General features: G+C 38.0%; 1 protein-coding gene across 1 annotated transcript; it reads right to left on the bottom strand.

Annotated features, from left to right (window-relative positions):
- Window positions 1–3,865: 3,865 nt before the first annotated feature.
- Window positions 3,866–14,421, bottom strand: LOC105294212 (tripartite motif-containing protein 51-like). Its single transcript, XM_011363301.2, has 7 exons — window positions 14,379–14,421; window positions 9,432–9,846; window positions 9,049–9,144; window positions 7,106–7,336; window positions 6,404–6,426; window positions 5,465–5,562; window positions 3,866–4,380 (listed from the first exon to the last, which is right to left on the bottom strand). The coding sequence occupies exons 2-7, from the start codon at window positions 9,840–9,842 to the stop codon at window positions 3,866–3,868; spliced, it is 1,374 nt and encodes a 457-aa protein (XP_011361603.1). The 5' UTR covers window positions 9,843–9,846; window positions 14,379–14,421.
- Window positions 14,422–22,807: the final 8,386 nt, after the last annotated feature.

The raw sequence follows: 22,807 nt of genomic DNA, 5'->3' as shown, positions 1-22,807 counted from the left end.
GCGTGCGTGTGTGTGTGTGTATGGACATTGATGACTTTCATTTATAACTTACAAAAAGGTAAAAAGTGATTTTAGCTAATGTCTTTGAAAACTTGGACACATGTTTCCTGGGTTTGTTTACATATGTTCTTTCATGGAGGAAGTTCTTACTTTTATTGATTGATTGACTTTTGCCATTTTAAGATAAAACTTTAATGTAAGAACACCTTTGGCCACCACTACAGAATAGATTTCTCCTGCCACTCACGCAATAGATCAAAACTCCAAAGGCCTCCCAGTGACAGCAGGACAGGAGAGTCTATGCCTGGTGTTCCCTACCCAGCTCTGAAGAGAAAGGGCCCAGCTCAGACACTTCTGGGTCAACTTTGTTAATAGCTTGCATTGAAACAATACAGAAATGATGCAACAACAATGGAAAGATTATAAAATTTTTTTAAAGGAGTAACTCCGCACTCTGTCACAACTTGATACTTAAATCTGGATACTTCCCTTTCCTGATGTATTTCCCACCAAATGATCAGCTTCGAAATGCAGAGGCTTGGAAGGAGTGGGAATTATGACTTGGCCTTTAAATCTCTCAAAATATCTTCATACTACATATCCATTCCAACTGGATATTTATGATCATGCTTTTTAAAAAAGATCTTGAATTCCAGATGTGCTCTCATTTAGCTCCTTTTTTGTGGAAAGCAGGTCCAAGAACCTTATTTTCCAATTCTTAACCATTTTTTCTAGCACCATCCTTTCCTCAGTGAAGTGTTGAAACACAGGTGAATTAATACAATATATCTTTTTCTAAAATATTCATAAAGTGTTTCTAAGAATGATGACATTTGAGTGATTTCATTTTATAACTTTGATTTCCTGTATTCAAGATAAGCTAGTTTGTGCTCTGTAGTTTAAAATTAAGATAACAGATTTTACTTACATTAGAAAAATCCCTACATAGTAACACTTAAATTACATAAATAACAGGGAGAAGGTGTGTATATGCTATGAAATGGCTGCCATGTCATTTTCATCCTGGTAGTACTACCTAACTATGTTGTCAGTCAAAAAACCGTCATGAGTTTATGTCGTTATATTTAAATACAATTCTATTCTAGGTTTACCATGTAGGACCATGTACAGAGTGAGTATCCTGGGTATACCTTCTCTAACTCAACGAATTAATTATTATAGTAAACATATCTGATTATATTGGTAATAAATTGAAATGTTGGCCTCTAAGATCACTGTGAACTTGACTAACATCTGTGAGTTTTTATTTTTAATTCGATATCATTTGGTACTATGAATTGTCTTACAGTATTTTTTCTTGTAGAAGTCTTTGTATTAGAATATTAATAAAATCCATTAGTTAAAAACATATACAATATCATGGAATAAACTAGTAATTACAAAATATTGTCACTTACATATCAGTTTAATAATGTAGTATATTTTATTAAATGATGCCTCATGTTTCAGAACACTTAAGTTGCTTTCTCTTTATTCAGCTACTGATAATGCTAAAAAATACATCCTTTTGCATATATCTTTGTGAAAAATTCTATTGGAAACATTGCCTGATATGATGCTGAGTTGAGGATATTTGGATGTGATTTTGGTAGTTACCACTGAACTGTCCTGATACAGATTGGGATGGTGCTGCTCTGGCTGGCTGGCTGGGGGACTCTGAGCAGGTCTCCTAAACCATCCACTGACTGAGAAGTGTGGTGAGGTGGGCACAGCTCAGACATAGGGAAGGGGGCACAGTTACAGGGTTCCTGTAACTCCCCAGGACCAGGAGCCAAGATAGCACCATCTGAGGTATTTGCCTTGTGTATGCTCCAGGACAAATGGAAAGTGTCCTTATGAAAATCGACACTCTGGAGGTGTAGTTATAGAGACTAGAAGAGCTCAGCGGGCGGGACACTGCAGCCACAGCCAGCAGTGGTGGAGGATGCATCCCTGGATGTAGGTTTTGAAAAAAGACCAAAGCCCTTGGTGGTGGTGATGGGTGAGGGTCGGAGGTGAGGGTAGTAGGGGGGACCAGAGGGGTGATGGAATTTCAACCAGATTGTCCACAATGTAATCCTTACTCCCTATACACAGCTCTACTAGCAGCTCTACTGAGAAGTGAAATCCAGGTTCCTTTACTGGAAGCTGCAGAGGGGAGGAGCCAGGAGCAAACAAATGGGCACCTCAAACTCCTGTCCCTGGGTGGGTTGGAAATTTGGCTCCTGCTGCAAAAGAAATACAGTAAATTCTCCAGCAGTTGACCTGAGTTTCTGGCTCTGTCTTATCATTGTCATCTGCTACTGGTTGGTAGCTAAGGGTTCCATTGCCCTAGCCAGAGGTTGACAAGATTATTGGAAGAGGCCTCAGTTACTAAAAAGTTGTCTATGGCTGGGGACAGCTCTGAAAGCTAAGTCTTGTGTTTACAGATAGTATAAAAATCAACTTTCAATTAAAAATAATGCTGATTAGCACAGATCCAGTTTTTGTACAATAAAATTACCTAAGTTTTTCTTTTTTTGAGATCTGATGGGACTAAAAAGAAAACATTACTTCGACATAAAGAATTGACCAAAAAATGAATTATTCACTGAGTGAGAACATTTAGTGTATACTATTTTTATGTTTTCTATATAAGCACAAATAGTTTTGTTCATTATATTAAAAATATATGAAATCCTAAAGGAAAACAAAAAATCACCAGAACCCTATGAAAATCACCATTAGCTATACAAAATTGGAATATACTAAAGGCTTTTGAATTTATATACACCTATGGTATTTAAAAGTAAGGGAATAGCCACAACATATATTCCATGAAATGGGTAATGAATAATGATTTTTACTTAATATAAAAAGTTATTTTTTACATTATTGCTGTAATTAACAATCCATTACATATATTTCACTATATTAAAATGATCTATTTCATGTTATAAAATGTTGAAGGAATCAATGTTAAAGTTACAAAAAGACAACCTTATTTTCAATTTGAATTTTCAAACACTTAAACAAATTGGGTAGAACGTGCCCATCATATTGAAGAAAAATAGAATTTCTATAAATAAAAAATGTGATAATTAAGACTAGATAGTTGGTGAAGAGTTTAATGAGCAGATTAATCACAGCTGAATAAAGGGTGAATTGGATGATAGATATGACACAGAGGGTTTCACAGACAGAGGGAAACTAGGGGAGTGAAATTGAGATATGGAGGATTATGGTATAATATCATGTATGTAATACATAGATAGTATAATGTATGAATAAGTAGCTCTAGATAGAGCTGCCAAGGAAAATGAGAGTACTGGCCTGATCATCTTGTGATTTCCAGTCTAGTTAAGGATACTGATAATGCTTGCGTATGTGTAAATGTGATAAGAATTGCAAAGAAATGCACAGCATATGTTTTCAAATAAGATTACTCCAAATTAGATTATTAAACTAAAACATGATAGATAGGTAGATGAAGAGATAGTAGAAAATTATTTCTAGATTGCCAATGGGTCTTTACAGCCATGTTTTTTGAGAAGAGGATGCCTGCTCCCTCCCTTGCATTGAATTTTACCTTTTTCAGACACCCCTGTCATCTATTATTTTACTTCCTGAGGACATTTCAGAAAAAGCAATAACCAGAGAACATATTATATGCCATGCATCATGGGTGATGATTTTCCCAAAATGAATAAAGGACAAATTGATATATGTTTTTAATATTATCACCATATTTAATAAGCACAGTAAATGGATATTCACGACATAAAAGGAAACTAAAAATAAAATATAACATACTTGTCTTATTTGACAAGGCACAAGGAAAAGGACTTTCTTAGATACTGAGGTTTCCTGGCATACGGACAGATACTCAATTTGTCTCTGGTCGGAAGTGACTACAGCAAAAGATAGGCCTGAGACAGGGAGAAAAGGAGCAAGAAGGGATGCTACATATAAGGGAACTTTGAGCAACATCTACAAAGCTCACAGTTCTACCCTCATAATCCAGAAATACTCCTATTCGGCCAATAGGCCTTGGCACATATTGCAATAATAGTGGGGAGGTGGTAAAGACATTGTAGTGAATGCCTTCCTTAGCACACCCTAGAAGAAAGAGTCCCTTCTCCTCATCTATCTGGACATTCCTATTATTCTTTTTCCAATAATCATTACAGACTCCAAAAGCCCAATTCCAAGAGTCTTCTACTTCTATCTCCCAATAATATCTACCAGAGGTAAAAGTCTGAGCACCCCATGCAAGGAAACATTCAGATCTTGGAGCGATACACGGTGCTTCTTGAGGATCACATCCAACACTTATGCTTCTCAAATCTCCATACACGAAGACATGACTATTAGTTCTGTCACAATCCAAAGTAATATTTACTGCAAAAAGAAAAAAAAAATGTATGTAGGCACATATGTAAATAAAGAGAATTTAAAGTCCTGAGGGAAAAGTGGTTCTTTTAAGATATTACTTTATTGGAAACAATGAAGTCAAAACAGCAAGGACGATTTTGGTTGTCACCTCTAATAAAGTCTAGAGATGACCAATACATCTGCAGAACAGACAAATGTCTAATCACAGTCATTGAACATATTTTGACAATTTAAATGCTGAGAGTCAAATAGAAGACATCTGAGTTCACTTTTCACAGCAAATTGGCCAGTGAATAATATGCCGTGAACACTCTTCAGTTATCAAAAATCAGAATCAGAATATTTCTTGTTTCTAAATCATTATATCCTCATTTTGGAAGGGATGTGAAGATCTGCCAATTATTCAATCACCTTTCTAGATAACTGAATAGAAATTTATAGATGTCCATTTTAGAAGTGGTTTCTTAAAATGATTTTTCACAAAACCCTTCACCAGTCTCCTCTGTCCTCATTCTGGGCTGCCCAGATTTTTGAGATTTAACATGTAATTCTTTAGATTATGAGTAAACTGTTTTTTGTTTTTAATTTTAGTTATTGTCTATAAAAATATTTCTTCTTTCAACTTTTATATATCAATTCAAATGTTTACATTATAGAAACATGGCCTTGTAAAAAAATACAAAAAACCCCAACAAGTTCCAGTAAACTATATATTGCCAAAAAACTGCTCTTCACATTTCAAAATTATATATACTGAATAAATACACAACTTTGTATGTAGCATTGAATAATTAACCTTAAATCTGAGCATTGCTTGATTTATTAACATTTTCATTTCCAGCATCATTTTTTTTACCTGTTAGGTAATTCGTTAATTATGAGCCTGGATTATATTTCTGTTTTTTACTACCTTTCACTCTTCATATTGTAAATGTGACTGTAAAGACATGTTCAGTTAAAAAAGGTCAGTCATGTAATCCACTAATGTATGAAAATAAGCAACACACTTAATAAAGGAGGAAAGGTTACCTGTATGATCCTAACAACACATGATAGCTTATGGAAATCTGGCTGCAGGGTCTGCCCTTACCTTTGAAGCAGTTGAGCCTTTTAATCAGTCCAGGGATGGGCCCCGTGCTGAGCTCTGGATTCATAGGTTGGGGCATGTGCAGCTCCACTGTTTCACTCCTGCAAGAAGAAAGATGAAGTTATCATATCTATAGTTAAAACAAACAGACAAAACTTCTTATTTATAAGACACTTTAACAGAATTTTTTCAATCCATAAATTCAGAAATCAAAAATTATTACTTTGTCAAATAATTCTTATTTTCAGTTTCTGAATTTTCAAGTATAATGGATAAGTCCGAGTCAGAATTTTCTTGCCCAGGACTTCCTAAAGATCCTTAGTCTCTTATGCCCTTGAGAATATTCAGGAATGAAATTCTGGATTCCAGTCCTCACCAGACTCCACTGAAATGCTCCCTGTCTGGAAATGCTGGAGTTCTCTGAGGAACTTGTTGCATATGTCTCAAGAGAGAGGCTACCTGGAGCCACGCTGCCCTTGGGACTTCACATCATTCTCATACCCAGAGGATCTGTTTTATCTATTTTTTATAACTGTCAACTGCTCTATCCAGGAGCAACACATGACCAGGGATTCTTGCTGCTGGGATACCTCCTCTCCCCACTTATCCTGATCCTACTGGTGGCACCACTGAAGTATTCGACGTTCTCATCACACAGAAAACGCAACACCTCCTCATTTGTATACGTAGGCTTTTGAGAACTTAAAAGGAAATTGGGAAGGGTTTTTAAAATTAATTTGTTTTGCAACTTTTCCTTTTAAACTGCCAAATAAATCTAGAGTATGGCAACAAAAAAGGATGTCTACATGGAGTGAGGGAGGAGAAAATAGACCCAGGAAAAAAGTGAATCAAGATCATAAGTTATGCCTACACTTTAGCAGATTCTGCCTGCTATCTGTGGATATTGAAAGAGCATCAGATGGTATGAAGGTAGACACTCACCTGTGCAATATGTCTCCAAAATCCTGTGAGGAGAAAAATAGAAAGGTTTAGTGCTTTTTTGCAAATGACTCTTCCACTAAGTCTGGTGTGAGATTTTGAGACAGTTCTAGAAGTTACTTTCCAACTGTATTTCTTCCAAGGAAGCATTAGCTATTTCTTTTCAAACAAACAAAAAACCTAGTCTACCATATTGTCATGACTTAATGTCCTGGTAGAGACTGATTCTTGAAGACTTTGTGCAAGTAAAGGAGAAAGAGACCTGAGGAGTTGCTGTGCTCTGCTGAACCTTGATTAAGCATCCAGAATCTTCCCTATTTCCAAAGTGGGTAGACCCAAAAATGAAAGTAATGCAAGTCTAGATTCCCAATTCTCCCCATATTGCTATGTACACGAATTAACCTAAATGTCAGTAAACAACCTACTATTTTGTGAATTTTCACAAAGCCAATATATCATTGATTTTTAGATAGAAAGTATAACTCAGGGATCTTAACCATTCCACAAAGTTTCATTTCTCATAGATAATGTAGGAGAGATCTTTGGTCCATAGAGTCCCTGGTAGAGACTCCCAACAAAGTAATTGAATTTATGGAAATAGGTTTTTGGAAACAAATGATGTAAAAGGGGAGGTGTATTTCAGTTGAAGGAATACCAGTGCACATGGGTGTCCAACATCCTGATACCCCACGTCTCAGTTCTTACCAGGAGCAGCTCAACATCTGGTTTATGGCACATATCCTTCAGTTCTTCATACATTCCTCTCAAAAGCTCCCTCTTGCGAGTCATCCTGGCTTTACTTTCCTTGAGTTGCTGAAAAATCTCCTTGCCCTCCTTTTGCAGCCTCTCTAAATGATGTTGCTTCTCCTCATGGAAAAATGGAAGCATCTTCTCATACTCAGCACTGATTGTTTTTCTCCTCAAATTCACATAATTCTGCAATGATATTGAGTTACTTAAAACATGAACCCTTTTATCTATTCCCTATTAAGTCCACTGATTCTTCTTTGCCTCATGAAGATCAATTATATTTAACTTATAACCCTCAGTCTCACCAATTTTCACAAGCCACAAAATTTTCTTTCTTTCCTCTTTTCTGCGTTAAGGTTAAAATATTTTTATTCAAGCAATTGCATCTACTTTATTCATAATAAAGTGTTTGATAAGACAATCATAAAATCAAATTTGTGGTTTCTTTCTTCCAGCCCATGTGTGTGAAAAAGCAACACAGTTCATGCTTAAGAGATTCTTGAAGACTTTGCACAAGTGAAGGAGCAAGAGACCTGGGGAGCTGCTGTGCTCTGCTGTAACCTTAACTTTAGATTTATATTGACTGGATTATAATCCATTATTTAGCCCTGTTTCTGAGATTTGGGGCAAGTTACTTAAACCCATTATGTATGTTGTGACCTCAGACTGAGATGCATTTCATCCAGCTAAATCCTGTCCTAATAAGGTTTCATTTACGATCTGACCCCATTATCTCTTCAACCTTAATTCCTTTCATTCTCCTAATTCACTGATTCCCGTCCTCCCCTGTCATCACAGATCTTTATGGTTTCTCGAATGCACCAAATATATCTGCCTGCAATACCTTTCCACATGCCATTCTCTCCACCTAGAATTTTCTTCCTGTACCTACCCTTATGGTTGCCTTTCTCTTCAGGTCTCTTTTGCAATGTGCAGTTTTTCAGTGAAGGCTCCTCAAATGATGCCTCCTATTAAACACTCAAACCCTCATCTCCAGTCACTATGTTCCTATAGGTCTTTCCTCCTCACTGCCTTATTATTCTCCAAAGAACTTATCACTCTAAAGCATCATGTATTTTATTTACGTGTTGACAATTTCCTGTTCTGATTTCGATTGTAAGTTTTGTTAGGGCAAGGATGCTTTCTATCTTATTCCAGCTACATTTTCTAGGTCAGTATTTGGCACAGACTAGGTGTTCATGAAATGTTTCTTGAGTGAATTCATATTAGATATCACACCTTCGGAAAGATGACCATCCAGAATGAGAAAATCACTTATTTTTAAATTCCTCTAAAGTACTCAGACAACTTCTATTTAGATACTAGTTTCTGTATTTGGGATGTTTACATGTGTCCGTCAAGACACAAAGCCTCATCTCTTATCATTTTTTTCATCATATATTATTCAAAATTAATTACTTAAGGTACTTAATTTAAGGGTTTCCCTAGATTTGAAACACTGCTCTCTCTTCTTAAAATATTCCAACTGTTTTCAAACATTACTTGTCCACCGGTATCCATATTAATGCTTACATTGCCTCACTCAGGTACTTACTTCACCTGAACTTTTGATGGCTGCCAAATGTCTTTTTTGCTCAGTATTTACCCCATCCTTCCACATGGTGTTCTGTGGAATGGACCACTTTCTGCAGTTGTTTATATAGAAGTAGTATTTCCTGGGAATAAACTAGCATGCCTGTGGGTGATATCTGCAGTTTAGTTAGAAATCCTGACTAAGAGCCCTCCTATCATACATAGGGTAAACACTCTCTCCCTGGTGATCATCCTTCCCTATCAAATCTCAAAGAGTATTATGGTTTCGGATTAAGTTCCTATTTTAAGTCATTCATATGTCTACCCCATGTTCATGCTGAAGGTCGAAGGAGTATAGTACTAACCTCCCAAGATCTGACAGTGATAGTTTCCACATTCAGGTTTCTGTCATTTTCACAATATTTATCCCATAAAGAGCGCATTTTCTTCAGGAGTTTCTCCTGCAAAAGAACCACAAATCAATTGGAGCACCAGTGAAGAGGATAATGTAATATTTAGACCTAGTATAGGGAGGGGCCCCAGAATGAGAGGTAAATCAGCTCCATTGAAAACAAAAGGGTCATAGGGTGACCTTGCTTACATCATATATTTGTCACATTTAGGAAGCTTCAGGCTAAGGAACCCCAGGACAGAGATTCTGAAAGTGACAAGCCAATGCTCAAGGAAATAGACCCACAGGAATTTCATATTCCTCTTAGAGAGGTGGATTTTCAGGGGCATCACTCACCTGGTATTCCTCAGCAGCTCCTTCAACAGACCAGTGTCTGTGAGCCTTGTGCTCCTGAGAGCTAGAGCAGTGAGAACAGAGCAGGCGCCTGTCATCTTCACAGAAGATCTGCTTTGTCTTCTTGTGTAGCCCACATATATTTTCCCCAGAGCTGAGGAATTGCCGGAGACTGGCTTTTCTGACAAGGAGAACCAGTTTCTTTATACGGATATTTGTTTTAAAGTCTCTCTGCGATGTTGTTCCCTTGCATTCAGAGCAGCAAGCAAGATCCGAAATGTCCTGCCAGCTGAGGCAGAAACAGGGCCTGCAGAAGCTGTGCCCACAGTCTATGGTGACAGGGTCTATGAAGTAGTTCATGCAGATGGAACAGGTGAGGTCCTTTTGGAAGACTTGCAAGATACTGAAATCCATATTTCTGAGGAAGAATTAGCAACAGGTCATTTCTGGGCCTGGGTTGGTTGGTGAGAAACTTCTGAGTGGTTATGTGAGCATAGTGATAGCCATACTTTTTTCTCTTAGCAATATTTACTAATGCTATTTACTAATAGGACAAACTATTCTATGACAGTATGGGAAAACTGAGGCACACAAAAGAGTCCTGAGGCTTCATAGCAGACATTATTTTGACTAGATGGCTCACAACCCCTTCCACACCCAGTTCCTACAAAATACAAATTTTTGCAAGTATCCATTTTCCTGAAAGTGGATATGAAATTTGGGTCCTGATCCTAATTGCTCTAAATCATTCAGAATTGCTCCCATTTTCTTTTCAATAAATTGTTATTGAGTGCAGGAGTGGGAGATTTAGCCCATAAATCTATTTCAGCCAGTTAATATAAGAAGGATGGTTCTATAAAATGACTTCAGACAGAGGATCATGAAAACCTTAATTATCTTCTTTAAAATAAGAAAACAAACAAGAACACCAATTAAACAAATCTAGATTTACTAGAAGACAAAAGAAATGATGAAAGAAATTGGGCCTTTTTTTCTGAAGGATTGAATTAACTTTTGCCCATATGTTATCATCATATATCGCAACAGTAAGTGGTATTCCTAGAAGTATCGTAATCTATATTTCAGGCAGGAAAATAGAGGCTGAAAGTTTATGTAAACATTTCTCTTGATTTTTTTTTAATACAAAAGAGTAGATTTATTTTAAACTAAAATATGTATAATCATATTTCAACTACAAACTATTTTGACAGTTCTAAGGAGCTGACTTTTCTTTCCTTACTAGCACAATCAAATTAAGGTGAAAAGGGAAAAGATTAGAATTGCAAATAGACTTCAGAGGCCAGCTTCTATTTGGGTGCTAAAAATATCTCATCTTAAACCTACTAAATTATACTGTTTGTAATTCATATCCTTACTCTGCTTTGCAATGAATTAATATATGAGTTGTTGCTGCATTGTGTATTTTGTCGTTGTTCGATATGTTGCCAGAAGGTAGTTGCCAAATATGTAATTTTATAGCAAAGTATCTAAAATATAGTGTTTGCTGCTACAGGTATGGATGCATGGTGAGCATATGGAGTTCATAATATATATTATGAACTCCATATGCTCACCATGCATCCATACCTGTAGCAGCAAACACTATATTTTAGATACTTTGCTATAAAATTACATATTTGGCAACTACCTTCTGGCAACATATCGAACAACGACAAAATACACAATGCAGCAACAACTCATATATTAATTCATTGCAAAGCAGAGTAAGGATATGAATTACAAACAGTATAATTTAGTAGGTTTAAGATGAGATATTTTTAGCACCCAAATAGAAGGAATTTCCTTGACATAAATTGCTTTCACCTCTGGGTTCTGTGAATGGTTTCCACAGGAATCTTCCAGAAATAATTGTTAAATACACCTCAAGAGGAGGAGTTCGCTGGCTGCAGCAGTAACTTTCAGAATTCTCCACAGTGTAGCCAACTTTAAGTGCAGTCCGTCTCCTTTAATGAGAAATAAACTTATCTCATGTACGTCCTTTTATTAGAATCTTTGAAGATCATACCCACCTTTTTAGAGGTATTGTAACTTCCAGATATATAGCAAGGTGACAATGGAGATGATGAGGTGTGTGCAGTGAGAATAATTCCCACTTGCCCTGTTGGTTAACACCAAGCTTTGTTTCTAAAAATGACTATCTGAATGATGCATCTAAACTATAAATACTATCGTAGTAGACATATGTCCAGCAATCGCCTAAGATTAATTTAATAATATTTATTGGGTTGTATGCCTTAAGTGAACTGCTAACCAATGTACAAGATAGTCCCTCGACTATACCAACAAGAAGCAGTCTCTAAAATTTCATTTTTTTCCCCTTTCTACCACTTTAGAAGAAATCATTGATTATACAATATTTGGGGGCCATTATCAAATTTATAAATGTTTTGCCAATCTCCTGGGTAAAAACTAATTATTTTCGTTCCTTTCTCCACATTATTAATTATAGTTAGCATTATTTCCTGTTTATTTGCTCTTTAATCTTATTTGCCATGAATAAGCTTTTCATAAAATTGTCCATTTTTCTATTGGGTAATCTATTTTATTTTTATTTAAGTACAGATTCTTCACTGCGTTTATGCACACAAATTCTTTTCTTTTTAAAATGCCAGGTCTTACACATTCCATTATTCATGGTAGTTACATTATGTTCAGTGCACAAACACTCTATTAGCAAGAACTGAAGCATAGTGGAAATACAGGTTTGTCTCCTGTGAACCTCACAATATTTTTTACATTAATCGATCAATATATAATCTTGTTTTGTGTGTGTTTCTGTTTAAAGACATCTTATGTAATATATATTGCTAATAAATTAACATGGAATTCTTGGCTAACAGTATTATATGTAGTTCATATCTTAAGAAAGATATATTATCTCCATAATTCATATTACAGTGCTTCAGCACCAAGGTTGAGGGCCTTTTTAAACAGTGAAACTGCCAACAAAAAGCCCCAAAATGCCCCAAACATGGCATAATGTACATAATGTACCATGGAAAAGACACTTGCTTACAGAATGAAAGCTGAAATAAGAAGGCAGAGTCTCCTTGTTTGAACTTAGTTCGGAATGTTCAACTGGCAGGACTCAAACTTTTCCTGGTCAGTGCAAGTCCAAGGATTACCAGGAAAGCACCACAGATATTGGTTTTAGGATTACAAATAAATTTTAGTGACTAGGCAAATTTGCAAATACAGAATCCTCAAATAATGCAGATCAACTATACTTTTATTGGTATGCTAAACTTTTGTGTTTTTATATGAAAATCCAAAAGAGGAAGGAAATTTGGGAGGAGCTATCCAAATATTTTCTGAGAGAATTCTTTACCAATGGACCACAAGATTGCTTATCAACACTGTTGTAGCAGTGAAGAATATATCAGTCCATTGTCACTCAAGATTCAACCAGAGAAGCGGAACCAATAAGGTGAGTGTACATATAAAAAGATTCATATATAGATTTACTACAAAGAATTAGCTTAAGCACTTGTGAGGGCTGGCTAAGCAAGTGTGAGGTCTATGGTAAAGTAAGTCGGGAAGAGAAATCACCAGCAGGCTGGAACCCCATGGTCATGGGGCAAAGTGTCACTGCCAGTCAGGAGTAACTGGAGCATTTCAGACCCATTTGCTAACTGGAGCCTTGTTTAAGGATTGTGTAAGCCTTTCTTTAAAGAAGTTCTGCTGATAAAGTCAGGCTCGCCTATGAATTTCTCTAGTTTACAGTCAAAATAAGGGATTTCACTTACATCTGTAAAATCCCCTCGAAGCAGCACTTAGATTAGTGCTTGATTGAATAACTAGGCAAGAGGTATATATACAAAAAAAGGTTGCTGCCTTCATTCCATCCTTATAGCTCAGCCTAGCCAAGTTGATGTGTCAAAAAACTATAAGGTTATATATGTCATTAAATTTAAAAAATATAAAAATAGATCTCCTTTTTCCATTCTAGGTTTACCATGCAGGACTACCTACAGAGTGAATGCTTTGGATGTACCTCCTCTAACTCAATGAATTGATAATTTTTGTAAACATTTCTGATTATGTTGTTGGTAAAAGAATGAAATTTTGGCCTCTAAATCACTCATTGTGAATTTGACTGACATCAATGAGATTATATTTTAAATTTGATATCTTTCAGTGCTGTAAATTGTCTTGCAATGGTATTTCTTGTCATGTGGAAGCTTTTGTTTTAGAATATTAAAATTCACTAGTTAAAAACATAAAAAATATTATGAAATAAACCAGTGATTACAGAATATTATGAAAAATCAGGTTAATAATATATAGTATATCTTATTAAACAATACTTCACATTTCAGAACATTTAAGTTATTTTCTATTTATTCAGCTACAGAAAATACTACAAAATACATCCTTTATGTATATTCTCAATTCTGAGAAATTCCTTTGGGAAGATTTCTAGAGATGATGTTACTAAGTTAAAGGATATGTGTATATAACATTTTGATAATTACCACTAGACTGTCCTGAATTTAAAATTTAAGTCAGAAAACTCGTTTCTTAAGAGACATTTACTTCACTTTAAAAGTGAATATTGAACTATTTAACAATATTTTACTCAAATCATTGATGCATTATCTAGGTAAATATTATAGAATATTATCTATAGAGGTATGCACTACATTTACGTAGACTGTAAAGTATACTGCATATAGAATCAAACACTCCTAAAAAATTTTTAGGATCTACAACATGTATGAAACTATAAGATATCTGGCAATTACTTTCTGAGTCCTTATAATACATAACAACAATTAAGGGAAACGTAAAACAAGAGAACAAAAATTAATCATTGTACTAATTTCAACACGCATACCGAGAAGGGTGCCAAAACAGGAATGGAATCATTTTCAATTGGCAAACCACATTTCATAGAAACATTCAGTTTGCTGATAAATTAAAACTTACCAAAGCTTGCTCTAGAAGTAGTAATATGAAGTCAGCTCCGAGATTAAGCCTTCCAGGTGTGAGAATTTTCAGAAGTCTCCCAGACAGGGGAGTTCCAAACACACTCTCTGTTCTGGATGAGAATGAGCTTGGCTCCCTCAGTCTCCTTATATTGAGTCTCTAAAGACCACACCCATTTCTTCTAAGTGATTACATTTCAGAGGTCTTCAAAGGTGCTAATGATTAGATTTAGTGAATGATTAGATTTCTTCAAGCAGAAGAAAAGATTAAGTCAACACCTTTGCTAATGTCCCTAAAAATCCTCTGGAACATAATCTAATCAAGAGCCACTGATTTTTACAACGAATTGACTTTCATATGCCACCTTTATATCTGAATTTCTGTACGTCATGCATTTTTAATTTTAACTTGCAAAAGATAGAAAACACTATTTTATCAGTTACTGATTTTAGAAAATGTCTGAACACTTGAGAATATTTTACCTGAGGCTGATTTAACTATGCTCTGTCATGTAGCACATGCTTCATATAATTTATCAGTATATTTTCATACTTTAAAATAAAACTTTAATGTAAGAACACCTCTCACTACAGAATGGAAATCCTCCTGCCCCTCATGCCACAGATCAACACCCCCAAAAGCTCCCCAGCAACAGCAGGACAGGAGCTTCTCCTCTGGTGCTCCCCAACCTAGTTCAGGGGGCACAGTAGAGAAAAGATGAAACCCAGCTCAGGCAACTGCATGCCAGGGAAAATGAAGAAGAGTTGTACTCATGTAAATTTGAATTTATATCTACTTATATCTCAATTCATTTAGTCCACTGCTTATTTGGGAAGGAAGGGCATTATTTGCCACCTCCTGCTTCCTAGTTACCACAGCTTCCAAATATCCCTCAGGCAGGCATGGAAAACCAAACTGTGGGTTCTGAAGAATCAGCTCAGACATTAGCAAAGGCTCTTGGCTCTGCAGAGAACTTTGGGCCCAGCTACAGTTTGAGTTGTGTGAGAGATAGAGCAATGCTCTGAAGGGTTGGCTGAAGAAACTACCAGGAGGAGAGAAAGGAAAGAGGGAGCCCCAGATTCCAGGAAGTCTCACTTTTTGCACATGGGGAGCTGGATGAATCCCCCAGGAGGTCACTACTCCTTGCCTGAGTCTTTTGTGATCCAGAGTTTTTCTGGGTCGAACCACTTAGGGATCAGCCAGGAGGTGGCTTTTGATTCTGGGGGCAGAAGCCAGGGAAGCAGCAGGAGGAATGTCCCATGAGAAGGAGACCCAGCTGAGCAGGTGCCTCGGTTCAAGCGGCAGAGTGTGCCTAGAGTGGGTTGTGACCTTTTAGAAGCTGCAAATCCCCCAAACCTCCTGCCCCTGCAACATCAGTGCATGGAGCAAGTCAGATGCGGGGAGAGGTGGGCTAAGGGAATTCTGGAGGGTGAAGTGAGAGACTAGTACAGGATCCTGGTGGGGGGGGCGCACTTTTTTTGTCAAGGTCACTGGACAGAACATTCTCCCCTCTTCACTTCAGAAACAAGCAATGGAGGGTGAAAGAGTTGCCCATGTCCAAGGCCAATAATAGAGCACTTCTCTGGTCTCCAGAAGCTCTCAATCCAATCCCATAGGCAGAGAAGTTCACACAGCTGCCGCTTCCTGAGCTTCTCCTGTCAGGGACTTCCACACATCCTGCCTGAAACAGAAGCTGCCTAGCTTTTCCCCGCTGGTTTACTTTGCCCCGGTGAACCACGCCAGCACCATAAACAGGTCAAGCATTCTGTCCACCCAACCTTCTATGTCACTACGAAAGTATATACTATTTGTGAAAGTGGAAGAATCAAAATGTTGATTGACAGTTTGTATATATTTTAAATATTTGGCATGTGGTATGCAGACCTCAGTTTGTACTCTTTCCTTGACTGCACAAATATTAGAAGCTGGCTCTAATATCGCGGCGCAAGTTAACGGTCAAAATAACCAGCTGGGTGCACCCCGTACAAGTCCATAGGTGAAGCTTTCCATTAATATCCACCTCTTCCCAGCCCGGTGCCTGCTCCCAAGCCACTTTCTTTGAAAATCACTTCGGACTCCTTTTACTATTTAGTCATAACTCTCACTGTAGAAAACAGAAACCCACGATAATGGAGGAAAGTGACAAAGAAAGAACATTTTTAAATGAAGATTTCATATCTGAACTCTCTGCTAAACCTTGACCTTGAAACCCTTCCCTGAAGTATTTCTCACCAAACAATTCAGCTGTGGCAATGCAGAGATTTTGGAAGGGGTGGGCGTTACTACCTGGTCTCTAAATCTTTCATAAGGTATGTGTACATATTTCAAATATGTTATGTAATGTAATAATGTTAGTAAGTTTCTACAACTGTGATATGTAAAAATAATCTTTAATTCCAAAAGCACAATTACTCTCTCCTAGCACTGACAATGGTTAAAACACAGCCAAAAAAAAAAACCAAATTTTTTTAATTTTATTTCTTAACCAATTTTTCTAGAACTTTCTTTTTCTTAGTGAAGTACAGAAATATGATGTATTAAGAAACTCATATATATTATCCCAAAAATAAGGTGAGCTACTTGACACCAGTGTTCTTATCAGTCATTGATCTGGTATCTTTTCCAATAAATCTGGGAGCTTGAGACCTGAAACCAAGCTCTGGTAAAGACTCTGGGAAAACTGTGGGTGTGAAGGATGTGAAGGGTGATGGAGACCAGATGGGGGCGGGGAGGAGCTAGGGTGGACTATATCAGAATACTCTGGCTTATAAATCTCAAGTCTTCTCGTCTGCTGCCTGTGCTACTCAACAAAAAGACAGTTCATATTTGGGAAGTCGGTCCTTAAGAAACATCCCATCTTGGCATAGACTATGCAGGAACAGGCCAGGCAGAGGCCTGCATCCCATCCTGTGAGGTGGAGAAAAAGGAGCCCCCCATGCAGCTTTTATCGGGCTCCCTTCTCAGCTGGATGGCCTTTTGCAGAATGTCCCTTTTTTTCACGGATTGATATTGAGGAAATTATTCGGATGATTCTAAGCTCTACAAACAAAGGAAAACTTTTTTGTTTGTTTTTCTACCTAATTAGATGTTAATACCTTATTAGATGATGCTGGACTGGGAGGGAGTAAGAGCCTTCAACTTCTAGACTTTTCACTACATGACCCTCCCACACCACAGCATGGGGATATGGAGTCAGCGTAGAGAATAGAGTCAATAATATTGTAATAACTATGTATAGTGCCAGGTGGGTACTGGACTAATCAGGGAGATCACTCACTCCGTGAATTGTATAAATGTCTAACCATTCTGCTGGACACCTGAAACTAATATAAGATAAAACTAAATTCAATTGAAAAAATAAAGAAAAAGAAAAAAAGCCAAATGGGAACCCTTAAATTGTTACTGTACCGGGACAACTCTAGCTAGAAGGTAAAGGAGGGGATCCTGAGTGAAGGCCATGGCCAGGGCTCAGAGGCACTGTGTGAGGATGACAACGATGACCCCAGGGGCCAGGTTGTATATTGCACTATGTTACATAAGATGTCACCACTGGGAAAAGTTGGGAGAAGGATCTCCCTGTACTGGCTTTGGAACGTCCTATGAATCTATAATAATTTCAAAATAAAAACAAAACAAATAAATAAATATGGCAATTTCTCATCTTTATTCTGAAATCACCATTTGTTTCATATTTTGGGGCCTGGTTACTTATATTCTTATGACAAGTGTTCACTACCTTGTCATAAGAATGGGTGTGATTGGGTGTCCAATTATGAGCCAGATCATACATTGAATCATAGAGTTTTGGGTTTTGTAAAGTTTTCATTTAGAAAAGCATTAATGATATATTTTTACCCAACCCCCTGGTAAAATACAGTGATTTTCTTTTTTTAATTGTGCGGTGAATGCCGGTCATTAATATACACAATGACAAGAACTTGTTCAATGAATTCACAGAGATTGAGAAATAATTAACTGTATAGACTTAGTTGCTTACATAGAAATAATAATATACAGAGAGAACGAGAGGAGTTATGTAATGTGATAATTGTATACTTAGAGAGAAATACGACTTTTTAAAACTGCTTTTTATTTGATGTGGAACACATTTTAAATTGTTGGTTCTAGAAATGTCTGGTGACTTAGGAATAGTAGAAATGGGTGGGGATGGTATTTCAATCAAGAATGGAAACACTTTTATCAACCACATGTCAGATTTGTCCTGTTCACCCTGAAATTTCCACTATTAAGTCTACTTAGATGGCAAACCATTTTCTCTTATATAACTTATTTCAGAAACAGAATATTAGACTACAAAACATATACTCTTAAATGCCACTCTTGTGCAGGTAAATACACACTTGTCTTGGACCTGTAGTGTGGAGAGTGTATTCACACCGAAAGTTCTGTGATGACCTGTCACCATGGTAACACAATGATGCCCATCTTGCCTTCTGTTGCAATGGTCACTCAGTGAGCCAGGAAGGAACGGGTGAGAAGTTCTTTGATTCTCACACCTCAGATCAAGAAATGGAAAATTGTGGAGGTATTTTCGTACCAATCTTCTAAATCCTGTTTCTTCAAGTGGGCCGTATAACTTCGACTGAAAATATTTTCCTCGTCTTTTAAGAATCATTTCCACCACTCCCAATTTGACTACAGTGTTATAAATGTATTTATAGTCTCATAATATTACTTAATTTCTCTTTGTTATTCTTCTCTCAAGTGGGTTGCCTTAACGATTTTCCTAAATTTAGAAAATTGTAATATTTCTTGATGCCGATTTCGTCCATACTTTTCCAGAGAACAGACACAGAAGAAACACACCCACGCTGCTTTCACTGGGTCGGCAGAATTGTTCCTCGAAGTCACAGAGATTGAAATACCACTCCAGCAAATAGACATGACAGGGAAGGGGGACTACAGGTCGACTTTTCTGAATGTGGATGCCAAAATACAAAGCCAAACATTAGCAGTCTAAATCCAGAGATTTTTAGAAAGGAAAGGAACTGGAATTTCGTGGGGCTATGTCTATGGGTTGATGTGGACAGGATCATGGAGTGTTTGGGTGCTGCCAAGGAGAGTGGTGAGAAGGGACAGAGGCTTGGAGTAGATGAAATGAACATGGGGTGACATAGAGTAGAGGGTCTGGGTGGTTCTCAGGGAGAGTCTTTGGGTGGGGTCACAGGCTGTGGCTAAGGAGGGGCCCCTCTCAAGGAACATGGGATTCTGTCCCCTGCCACTGCAGGGTCTAGGGCAGGAAGAAGCAGTTGTAGAGACTAAATTTTGTCGAGGAAGGACTTGGGCAGGGAAGGGACACACTCAGAGCCAGAGCAGTCACTGACTGCTCGCAGCCAGATTTAGCCCAGGCTACTCAGATGGCTACTTAGATCTATAGTTAGCAGACAGTGGAGGTTTCAGGCTTACTTCATTAAGTCTCCAAAGCACCAGCGCAGAAGACCTCTCTCCTATTTCATTGGCATTAACTGTCCTTCGAGATTGGTCAATGACAGGGAAGCTAATTTTCGGCAAAGCCGTCATGTGGCAGTTGGTCGAGAATATTTTGAGGTGGTTTAGGAGTGGCACAGAAGATTGGCTACTCAGGGTGGTCACCTGTTCATGAATAAGGCTCAGTACCAGACACCTGACAGTGTGAAGACATTGGGGGAGGCTGGGCACAAGTTGGGACTTCCCCTGGTCCTTCTGAGGGACTTCGTGTGGAGGAAATTGTTATATTCTGTGTCGGGGACTAAAAGGTAGTAGTCGAAAGATGCATAATGGATTCGGACTCCTCGAGGCTCAGTCTCCTCCTCCAGGGCATCACCTCTCTCTCACAAAAGCCTCAGGGAAGGAGGATTTGAGAAAGACGGTGAGGGTACCTCTTGGTCCAGGAGTCCAGGACATGAATTCAAGTGGCAAAGGGTTTAGGATGTCTGTGCCCAGATTGCCAGCCACATCCTTGTCCCAGCACTTCTGAGTGCTGTGACTTTGGGCAAGTCGCTGGCCTCTCTAAGTTTCTATGCCCCGCACTGTACAGTATGGGTCACAGCCTCTGCTTTGCCTCCCCTGACGTAGGTTTGTTGTGGGGTCCCCGAAGATGATAATAGATACTCTCCATGAGCTGGAAAGCATCATCTCAATGGAAGGGTGGCTCTACCCTGTGGAGCCACCCACAGCCCCCTCTGGATTTAAGCACTGCTGAATGTCTAGGTTATGTGTGGAGTCACTGGATGCTTAGAGAGCCGTTACATAGCACTGGTCATCTAGTTTTCTGAAGGCTTTACCTGTATTTAATCATTTGTAGCCTCATCACATACCACGAAGAAGTAGGCCATCATAACATTTGTCTATCTCAGAAGAGGGGACCGAGGCCTGAGGAGTCTAGATAACTTTCCCAGGTATGAGCAGCTTGGAAATGGGACTGGAACCTAGGCCACCAGGCACAGTCCCTGTGCTTTGCAGTGTTTTATAATGTCTCAGATAAATAAAGACATTTACCCACGAAGTATGTTGTAGGGTGTTTGGTATACACCAAACTACAAGGTCTTCCTCAGACCATCTTCACTTCAGGAGGGTCTTCTGGGCAGCTGTGAAGAAATGCTTCTTGATTTCCCTGTGGTCATCTGCCAGCAAGCTGTCCACAGCTGTCTCTTTTGGCACTTCTTTCCCAGGATGTTGAGGCAAGAGTGTGAGAGGAAAGAAGTGGTTTAAGGAGTCCACACCCGGCCACACCGCAAGGCACATCCTTCAGTGGGACCCAAGTAAGGTACTGTGGAAATACGCTCAATATGTCAACTCAAGAATAATTATTCAGTGTCTCATTTTTAAGAGAACATTGTAAGAATGTTAGGTGATGTTTTTCTTTTATTTCATGGTTGCAGATTTAAACATTTTCATTCAATCAGTCACGCTGTAAGTATAGAATTAAAATGCATTGACAACTAAAATTTGGTTCATGTTGAATAGTAAACAACGTCTCTAGCTACTTCTCAGATATTAGCTGATTCTGGAACATTAGCTGAATAGCTCTCTCCCTTGAACGGTGTCTCAGATTCTAAAAATAAACATAGGTTAGAACATGGTCAGATTAACATAAACATTGGCCAGATAATGCACCAAGATCCCATATCCACTCCTCTAGTTTCCCCTATTAATAGCATCTTACATTCATGTGATGTATTTGGTACAATTAGTGAAATACTATCGATATATTTTTATTACTTAAAAAGTGCACAGTTTACATTCAGATTCACTCTTTGTGCTGGGACAAACTATGAGTTTTAACAAGACCAAAATATCGTGTACTGCCATTAGAGTATGATACAGTTACCTGTACGCTAGTGTTCATAACGGTATTATTCACAGTCACCAACAGATGGAAACCAACCCAAAGTCCATCCGGAGAAGAGTGGACAAATAAAATGTGATGTCTACATAGTGGAATGCTCTTCAGTCAGAAAAAGGAATTTGATTTTGAAATATGCTACAGCATGGATGGACCTTGAAAAACTATTATGCTTAGTGACATCAGGCAGGTACAGATAGGTAAATAATGTTAAGATGCCACTTACATGAGGTTCCTGGAAAAGGCAAATACATCAAGAGAGAACGCAGAGATGATCATAGGTTGAAAGTAGGTGGGGAGGGTGGGGTGATGATTTGTTCAAGAGAACAGATGTAAGTTGGATACGATGCAAAGTCTGGATATAGATTGTAGAATCGGGTCCACAGCATTATGAACATAACTAATGCTACTGACATATAGACCCACAATTTATTAAAAACGTAACCATTGTGTATATTTAATCACAACATAAATGTTAGAAATCCATTATTATAGCTGATGAAGTCAGTAGCAGCATCTATGAATGCTTGTGCTGAAATGGTCTTGTTACATTTCAAAAAGGAGTGGGACTTGGCCGGGCTTGAAAATGGGCAAGAAAGTCATGAAGCTCTTTAAAATGGACAAGAAAGTCATGAAGCTGTGACACTGAAATGTAATTGAAACATAGCCTACGTCTGATTGTTTTCCATTTTGTAGATTATTTCAGATACGCTAGATTCCCTTTGGCTAGAATGGCAAAGGCTCTATTTCTCTTTCTTTCCTGCAACTCTCCTTGGCCTTCCTTCATCCCCCTGGGAGGATGGCCCAGCAGTAGCTCAGTTCATATTTGTTAAATGTCCTCATCCACACACTCTCGTCTCATGACCATATCAAGCAAAGCTCCCTAAGTAAGTCCTGAGCAGCGTCACCACTGACAGTTATTCCGTGTCCCCTTACCTCCCGCTGACATCATGGAAGAGGCTCCTAGTGAGAGGGCCTATGAGGAGGTCCCATCTATCCCCAAGGTAAAACTGCCTTCCTTGCTCTGAGATAGAGAAGTTGCTTTATCTCTTTTTCAGTAAAATTAAGATGTGAAAAAGTGAGC

This window comes from Pteropus vampyrus, unplaced genomic scaffold, assembly GCF_000151845.1.
Source record: "Pteropus vampyrus isolate Shadow unplaced genomic scaffold, Pvam_2.0 Scaffold84, whole genome shotgun sequence".
NCBI lineage: Eukaryota > Metazoa > Chordata > Mammalia > Chiroptera > Pteropodidae > Pteropus > Pteropus vampyrus.
This window is presented reverse-complemented; position numbering and strand designations above follow the sequence as displayed.